Here is a 9799-nt window from a genome sequence, read left to right as displayed (position 1 = left end):
ATGTTAAATATTACTATTTAATTGTACAGTTAATTAGACTATGGCCACGCTAAATTTAATCAATATGCGAGAAAAACATGAGACGTATTCCACATTTTAACAAACTTAGTTGGCTCAATTCACTTGGCTCCATTTTAAACAAAATGATATTCAAATTGTGTACAGATGAAATAAGATATAAAACACGACATATGTCAAATTATTAATAATTTAAAGACCCTACCACACAAGGAATGTATACCTGAACAATTAAACATACGATATGAGCAATGATGGGGTAACGTTAGAAGGGTTATGGAAATGTGACCGTCAGTTTCAGTGATATTTTCTTAATTCTTTAAATGGGAACTTTTTAACAGTTTGGTCATTAACTGCAGTCTCAGTGTACATTGATTTATATTATATTAATCATGCAGTTTAGGAATTGTTCAGCGCTCCACACATTACAAAGCCCTGAGGTCCAAGTTGTGGCCTCTAGGCGGCGACAGAGAGCCCCTTTTCTGTAAAAACAACATCTCACCTTCTTTCTTTAGTCCAAGTGCTGGAGCACGTTTGAGTGACCATGGAGTGCATTTGCTGTCATGTAGTTCAGCGTTAATACGGCGTGAATATTAGAAGAGGGGGACTTTTGCGTGGATACGAGGAGCCGCAGTCGAGCCATGGCTGCACGGGAGGAAGGAGAGGTTTTGCACAGTAAAACAAGGCACCACGACGGAGCTGGAAGTGTAAACAGCTCAGAGGGCTTCAGGAACGGCTATGTGAAGAGCTGCGTCACCCCTCTCAAACAGGACCATCAGAGGGGATTTTTGTTTAACGTGTGTAACGTTAGGTTTTACAACGAAGACAATTCAAAATTGTTAAAGGTCTATGCCCTCTACGTCGGCGCGTTTGTAGTCTTCGCAGTTTCTTTCCTCATTTCTAGGAGCTTGCAAAGTGACTCGCTTTGGGATTTGCGGACTTTTTTGTCGGGCTTCTCCCAGTCCATCAGTCCTTTATTCAGCGTAGGATGTGCTTTCTTCTTTCTAACATTTTACCTGAGGAGGAAAAAGAAGGAGAGCAGTAAATGTTGGCTCGTGTCACTGCCAGCATCGTGTTACCTCGGGGATTTTTTGGTTTTGCGGTTTTTGCAATGGGGAGAGGACCAACACCAGATGCAAATGGTGGGCAGGTTGTTATTCGTGTTGGGATGTGTGGGTCTGCTCACCCTGATCCCCACTCTGAAACTCAAACACAGTGTTCTTATACTGTTTTTTGCCAGCGTTGTGTGGCTTGTTTCTTTCACAAGTTTGAGCGGTCTTCCTGCACTGCTGAGACCTCTCTTTGCCTGCTTTGCGGGGGTTTCGGGCTCCCTGTTGGGGCTCTGTTTTGACCGTTACTACCCGTCGAGGGAAGCACCGAGTGGGATTTCCACCGCGGAGGAAAAGGTCCCTGTGATCAGACCTAGGAGAAGGTCCAGTTGTGTTTCACTGGGGGAAACGTCGACCAGCTATTATGGCAGCTGTAAAATGCCTCGCAGACCTTCGTTACCCTGTATATCCAGAGAACAGGTAGGTCTTCCCCTGCAGGATCACGTTTGTTGTTATTGTTCAAAAAAAAAAAAAAAATAGGCCCACTGATCATCCACAGCTGCCCCGAGTACACATGTGCACCAGAGGAGGAAAACACCCAATCTTTTGTCATGAAAAGGCCACAAAACAAATCAAAGAAAATAAAACATTCCCTCACAGAACACAATCAGGTTAACCAAATTATCAGGCAAAGTACATTAGGTGAGAAGTTTTCAGGTAAAAGAGAGACTATATATAGACTATTCCAGATAGTTAGCAATCTAACATTGATTTTTGCAGTTTTATTAAATGTGTTTATAAATTCCTATAAATACTTCTAGTTAACATTCAGCATGCCATTGTGTGCAATCTACTTGCAGGCCCGTAGACAGGGGGGTTCAGGTGGTTCAAAAGACCCCCCCCCCACACACACACAGACACTGCCAAAGGTCCATAGTTTAAGTCAATTTTTTTGTTAACTAGTTTTTTGTTGCTGTAATGTTTTTATCTAAACCAAACCAAAGCCTAATCTTGTTAAAAACACCACTTTTGCAAAGGTGTTATCTGGCACGCAAAATGTAGCAATCTAAGTATAATGTATCAACAATCCACACAACTAACTTCATGCACTCATAGCAAAATGTTTGAGGCATGTGTGCGTTTGGACTAAAAAAGGTGGTACATGATATTGGTAAGCAATTTGACAACATTGTAGTAAATATTTTTGGTGCATCAAAAAGCGTGCTTGTTAAGATGCCAGCAGACAAGCTAATCCATCACAAATTAATAAATAAAAAGTCCCCAAAATAAAGCATTTGAACCTCCTGTTGCATACAACATGTTATCCATGATGTTTAGCTACATATACATATTTTGTGGAGCTCATTTATTTAAAAGTTTATATACCAGATTATCAAAGAAATGTAAGTGTCCATCAGCATGTCATAATAACAACACAACCAGCAGCATAGCAAGTGATGTGGCCTAAAATCCCATCTGACCGTAGCGGTCAACAAAACAACATGATGGTGAGCACAAACAGGCTTTATACAGTGAATACAGTACACATTCAGCATGTGTTTCTTCTTTTTGTTTGTTTGCTTGTATACACAAGCCTGCACACGCTGTATAAAATCAGTCTGTTTACATAACCGTTCCACCGCAGAGTGATCCTCTTTTCTGTTTTGCATTAGTTTTGTAAACGAACACACCTATATCGAGTGATGTCCATTCTAAATGAAGACTATCCTGTTGCATACAATATGTTGTGGGTAAAAAAGCTGATGCAAGCTGTTTCCTTAACTTGTTTGTAGCTAAATGCCAACATTATTGTCAGTATTATTATCTTTAAACAGTGTATTTAAAAACAATAATGCAGTTCTTTAGTGGATGCCAAGCCATCAGCTCACACGCATTGTTTTTGTGTCCTTCAAGCTTTGTAAGAAATGATTAGAAAACTGAAAATGTAGGCTATATCCAGTTTGTCTCAGTTGTGCTATTTCCAGTTGTTTTTCCACTTCATTGTGTTTTAGGCTATTAGCAGATTAACAGTCACATTGAGTTAGGCCTTAAACAATGCGTGAAAACTAAAACTGAAAAACAGGTTGGATCATTCAAGAACCTGTATGAACACCATACACCTTTTGCTTTATGCTATGATATACAGAAATATTAGATCCCAGAATGTACTTTATTTTACTGAACATATACAAAACATTTATATGTAGGCTGTAATATCTTTAGTAATTTTTGTGATGAGGGGGGGGGCTCAGCTCAGCTAAAATTCCCAATAAGAGTAATCCCATTCCACATTTATATTGGACTCAATTGACATCCCTCATAGTACTTTAGTTTTTACATAGTACATAGACACAGGGACTGGGGGCTCCAAAATGTGAAACTGACTGTCTTGAGTAAAAGACCATGTTTTTCAAATGTAATATTTTTATTTTTATTGTATTTGCTACGTTAATCTTCCGGTTCAGTTGATTTGTTATTTCGCTGCCCCACATCCCCTACCAGATGTCAAACCTATTTTATACTGCGTACAATTGCATAAATGTAAATTGTAGACAGAAATGAGTAAGATGTGTAAATACAACAACAAAAACTTGTGCAAAAGTGGTGATTAAGAGGTCATTTATTGTATAGTCGCACCATATTATTGGCTAAATATCTGATAAGCATCGCAATCCATATTGAGGAAAAAGATAGTCTAAATTGCAAGCATATGTTATCACCTGCGTCATCGTCACGCCGTCCTTAAAAAGGGATTTGGCAGCCTCTCTGCCAGTAAACTTTTATGTCAAAGTTGTAAGTGTTTGGTTGAGTGTATCTGTAGGTGTCAGACCTATGATGCAGCTTACTGGCAACTTGTCTAAGGTGTTGTGCCCACTGCATGCTGGGACAGATCTTACTCACTGGGATAGTATGATGGCCTACAATATTAGTGGTGTAGCCCATAATGTAGGGAAGAGCTACTGTTGATTTTCTCAAATCTTAAAGTATTTTTTTCTAAATTCAAGATTTTGGAAATGTTTAGAATTTTAACTACTGATGGCGATAGGGCTATGTGATATGACAGTGTATATCATCAAAATGATATAAAAACGTCTGTCTATATTTTTCTGTATCGTTTCTATCGCAATGTTGGAAAACTAGTGGCTGAACTGCGTTACGGCAATACTGTTACTTATGTTATTTGGAAGATGCTTTACGTTCTATTCCTTGCACATTATTTTCATTTTGCACTAAAGTTTTTAATAAAATGAGAAAATACTCTGTTCTTTTCATTTGTCAAGTATTTAATTCTCACAGGGGTATACAAAAACAGGCTTTACCGTGTGCTTACTTCATATAGACTAGAAATGTCACGAGAACCGATACAAATCGATGCTAAAATTCGAAAAATGTGACGGTACTCGTTTTTTTACACTACCACAGGTAGGTAGGTACCGAGGGATACAATTCTTCCGGACCTGACAGGGTAAGCATATACGCCTATAAGTGTTCTAGTCGACCGTTAAATGAATAAGACTGCGCTCTTTGCCCAGTCAGCTCCGAGATGACGTTATGTTCTGCTGTGTACTTAAAAGCGGTGAATTTACAGCTCACAGCAACTTAATACGATATAGTGTCTGGCTTTTGTTTGATATCTAGTGTCGGCAAAAATCCCTTTTTATCGAGTTTTCTCTTAACGAAATGCTCTGAGTGAATTTAAGCTGGACTTTTATTGTGAAGGGTAGACACAGAAGAGAGAGCGTTATGGCAGCGTTTTTTCCCCTTTTAACCTTATTTCCTCAACCTTTACTGTGCGGTTGTTTAGTTTAATTCACAGTTTATTAATATCCAATATCCAATGCTGTCCAAACTGCTAAATTTATTAGGTACCCAGGAAACCCGGTGTGAAGTAGATTGGATACACGGTTCATTAGATAATTTAAAGGGGAACTATGCAGTTTTTTTTAGCTTAATTTACCTTAACTGAACAGCTTCGGAGTGACTGGAATGGTTATATGACTTTTTTGGGTTGAATGGTGGTCATCTCGCTCCCCCCTTACTGCCTGTGAGCGGAAAAACCACCCTTGCAACTTTCGGCCGCTGTGATATCAGGTCTCGCGATGTAACAAATTGCTTCATGGCACTGCACACATACACGCCCCCATCCAGGAACCGGCTAACAAGGTAGAGATGGAGTTTTTCACACTATAGTCATGGCTGAGCCGGCAAAAAACAAAACAACAGAAAGCTAGGAAAGCATTGTCGGAGGAACAGAGAAAGAGGAAACGACCGACTGACCAAGCTCGGAGTCAGACACAAGTAAACATAGGAGCTGCTAAATCTCTATTCCGAAGCTGTAGGGGGATCTCTATAGAGAAATCTGCGAGCAAAAAGCGACACATACACATACGCGCGCACACACACATTCAGAGATATCCCGATTTATTAGAGAGATTGCTCACAGAAAGCTTAAAGAAAAGCTCTGAAGAACAGTGAATAGCGCCTCATCTCCTTGCACACCATGGTGCACACTGACGGCTTGACCACAGTAGCCTCTGGCTTTACCGTACATCTACAGCAACGGCTTTCACAAGTTCACCTGGAACTGCCTTTGTTTTTCACATAGAGCCTGACGTTAACGATAGCTGACATTAGCTAACGTTAGCGCTTGTTCCAATGGACCTTTGCATATCAGTTAAGTTAACTTTAACCAGCCCACTTCTATCTGAAAAAAAAAAAAAAACGGCAGAGAGAAACAGACTTAACTTGAGGTACCTGCAGTTTAGGAGTTCCAGGTGAACTCATGGAGTGGAAAAGATTGAAGCCCCCCCAAGGGTTTTCCTTTTTATCCTTATCCTGAAATACACATTATAAAGGAGTACATGGGATTTATTGTTTAGTTTAGTTTTTTTTTTTTTTTTACCTTGGTATCAAATTGGGTATTGAGAATCATGGAATTTCACTGCTATTGGTGTCCACTACTAACCTTCTGGTATCGTGACATCCCTAATATAGACTATTTATTTATTGAATTATGAGAAAAAATGCTATATCGCGATATATATTGTTATGGAGATATGAAATAGATTTTGACCAAATCACCTTTTCCTTTCCTGGGTTTGATAATCGGGAAATATAGTCAGTGAAGAGAGCTGTAAACTAAGCATAAGCAGCATGCTTATATAAGCATAAGAAACCCCCCCTTGTGATATAACTTCTCTACGTATTAATGAGACAGTTTCTGCGTCAGAGGCCAGTAAAAAGAGGCACAAAGGCAGACTTCAAAAAGAGTCACCCAAGGTTCACTGGTGATGTCACACATGTTCTTCATCTTGACACACATTTTGCACACTAAGCAGTCAACCCCTGCTAGCTGAGAGGTCATCGTGTAAATTAGATGAAAGTGAAAATGTTTTGGTCCGGATCACAAATGTAAAAATAATAATTCTTAGAACTAAATAAACTAGATATTAGGAAAATGTTGCTTTTTAAAATGGCTATGGAAAACTCTTGGGTGCTTAAAATCATATAACAGGACACCCCAAACACAAATATTGTCAACAGTTTAACCAATGCCTTTAATTCATGTGGATAATATTTCATACTGCAGGTAACTACAGCAACATTACTTTTGCTTGACGCTGCAAACTAACAGATAACTGTCACTGGTGAAAAGGACCTAACCAAACTAAAACAAACTTGGCAGCAAAAATGGATAACAGTGTAAACACAGCTTTCCTTTTTTGGGGGCCATTTCTGCCTTTATTGGATAGGAAAGCTGAGATGTGAAAGGGGAGAGGAAGACATGCCGGAAAACCGTCACAGGTCGGCCACACAGCTTTCCTTTTTATGTTCTTCTATTCTTTATTATCACCGTCAATAGCAAAGTTGATGTTTTGAGCCTCCGTACTATGTTGAGTTTGTTTTCTCTATCATTTGCTGTAGCAACATTTTCTATAATGAATCTTTTTAGCCATCATGAGAATCCTTTTGACATTTTATATCCATGTTTGAACCATCTGATGCGTTCTTCACAAACGCTCCATTAAATGTGGGTTTAAACTTTTCGCAAGTCGACACCATCATATATTATGGTATAGTCAAACTAAAAGTGCTGCTTCGGAACGATGTGCACCGTGGCCTGAGAGGCAGCAGGGCGAGAGTAGTGCCACAAAATACGGGAGGTTTTATATGTCCAGCTTTTCATTTGACATGTACCATGAGGGAATTAAAGTGATACTTGCACATAAAAATACAAAACTTGTTGATTTGAGAATAGTTTGTAGCCTCCGTCCAATTTTTTTCAAAATCCATTCTGTGAGTTCAAATTGAGGAAACAGGGTGTGCCTGCTCATCAACACCTTGATGAGCAGGTTTTCACTATTTTTATTTCTGTGTTGCAAATTGAGGCTGTATATGCATGCCAAAAATATTTATTTGTTAGTCTAATAAGTCTTATTTAGCTCCTACTTTTAAAGGGATACGCCACCGTTTGTTGAAATAGGGCTTATCACGGTCTCCCCTGGCTGTAGATAGGTGGGCCAACACATTTTTTGTGCATGCATCGTTTTAGTCCGGTGCAACATCGCCGCTAGTTAGCTTAGCATAGTGAATGGAATCCTATGTTGCCGGTTAGCATGTTGTGAGTAAAAGTGAGCCAACAAAAGACAAAAAAACAACCTAATTACTTGCACTGAGACAAAAAATGCATTGGCCCACCTATCTACAGCCAGGGTAGACCGTGATAAGCCCTAGTTCAACAAACGGTGGCGTATCCCTTTAAAGGTCCCATGACATGGTGCTCTTTGTATGCTTTTATATAAGCCTTAGTGGTCCCCTAATACTGTATCTGAAGTCTCTTTCCCGAAATTCAGCCTTGGTGCAGAATTACAGCCACTAGAGCCAGTCCCACAATGAGCTTTCTTTAGTATGTGTCATTTCTGTGTCTGTAGCTATTGAGGAGGAGAGAGGGGGGGGTGCAAGGTTTTTTGCTCGTTTAAAAGCCATGATGTCTCTCTCTCATGGGTGGGCCAAATTCTCTGGGCGCTCAAAGCAGAGAAAGGGGAGGTAACCTTGCTCCTTATGACCTCATAAGGAGAAGATTCCAGATTGGCCCATCTGAGCTTTCATTTTCTCAAAGGCAGAGCAGGATACCCAGGGCTCGGTTTACACCTATCGCCATTTCTAGCCACTGGGGGACCATAGGCAGGCTGGCCGCATATTAATGTTAAAAAAACCTCATAAAGTGACATTTCCATGCCATGGGACCTTTAATGTTTTTAGGACATTCGGGTTGCTAGCTTGGCCTGCATGTCAAATTGCCAAAACAATGTTGTTTACTTTTCTAGTCATGTCTTTAAAATTAACGTGGCTTTGTGGCATCACCTGAATTCACCCAATTCTACATAATAACTGTTGGGGGTTGTAATGTGTCCTATAAAGGTGCCAATAAATTAGAAGAATTAGACGGCAGCTATTTTAAAAGGTAGGAAATGCATCCAAATATTTGTCTGCAAACAGAAGAGAACACCTTCAGTGTTCACTGTACAAGTATGCAAGGCAGATGCAAATTGTGACAGTTCCATCTAAAACTTAACGTTTTCCTAAAACAAAACAACATAAAAAACATAGAACATAGAGTTGAATAGGTAATGGGCATGCACTGGTACTAACAAGTAACCATCACCAACACACTGTTCAGCTTCATTGATCACCTAATTCAAATTCAGCACACCGATGGCACACATTTCACCAAATACTAGTCCGTATACAGTTTCAATACAGTCTATCTCTTATGTCATTTTTGAAATATTTCTTAACTCAGATTTGCACATACTAATCAAGCAAATATTTCGCAAATAAGTTATTTTTTAAATACTCCTTACTTATTAGGACAAGCTTACAGAATAATTTTTAACTGTAGCGTGGTCTGACACTGGATCATGAGATTGTATTTTCTTTTACGCCCCGTCACAATGTCTTTAAAGCATCTTTTGACAACATCACCTTTGATGAAAACTTTGTAGTTTGCATATTATAACTAGAATTGTACTATTCCACATGCACAACACGTCAACCAAACAACAATGATAATAAGTGTTATATAATATTCATTTCCATGTCATGTTATGGCCACATGAGATTGCTCTGTTTTTCATAATGGTCAACGTCTTAGTCTTCTTTGCTTGTACACAGTGTAGTGTAGTTCTGCAACAGTCTCTGTTGTCTGCTGAGCACATCTCCTCTTCACTGGAGGTGCGATCCTTAAATGTGTCAGACTGACTAGGAAGGAAAGCCCTTCATGGTTGCTGCCATCTTAGAGTCTTTACTATTATACACGCTGTATCGAAACAGTGTTAAGATTAACATTATTTAAAAATCATGAAATGGGACAAAAGTTTCAGCCTCTAAAGCTGCAAACACGATTTACACATCAAAACAGAAAACCCAGTGCACTATAAACAGTTGTCTGATTGAGCCGGTTCCAGCTTTAATCAATGTTCATTTTTGCTCTGATAATTTCAAGTCTGTTTATTTATTTATTTATTTATTTTTTCTTTTTTGGCACTGTAACTCAAAACCTCTTGCACAACCAAAGCTCCATGGAATGACTGCAAGTGCCAGGGGTTAGGCTCACTAAATCCTAGATTTATTGCATGAACAGTGTCCCTCTATTGTGTTAAATTATTCTTCAATAGGAGACCTAAATACATCAGTGAAGCGTGTAATTGTGTCTTGCACTTTGAGACTGT

The 9799-nt window shown here is 39.2% G+C and overlaps 1 protein-coding gene across 2 annotated transcripts in view; it reads left to right on the top strand.

The window, feature by feature from the left end:
* The first annotated feature begins 506 nt into the window (after positions 1-506).
* Positions 507-9799, top strand: part of pde3b (phosphodiesterase 3B) — a 59150-nt gene continuing 49857 nt past the window's right edge. The window contains exon 1 of one of the 2 annotated variants that reach the window (XR_005638780.1): positions 507-1547. Coding sequence is in view for 1 of the 2 variants with exons in the window: in XM_039795214.1 (XP_039651148.1) it covers positions 660-1547 (888 nt within the window). In the remaining variant the exon portion in view is untranslated. The remainder of the gene's footprint in view (positions 1548-9799) is intronic. The other variant, XM_039795214.1, reaches the window with a different exon arrangement.

The sequence above is a fragment of the Perca fluviatilis genome, chromosome 3, assembly GCF_010015445.1.
Source record: "Perca fluviatilis chromosome 3, GENO_Pfluv_1.0, whole genome shotgun sequence".
NCBI lineage: Eukaryota > Metazoa > Chordata > Actinopteri > Perciformes > Percidae > Perca > Perca fluviatilis.
The sequence above is the reverse complement of the archived record's forward strand: the minus strand, read 5'-3'. Positions and strand labels throughout refer to the sequence as shown.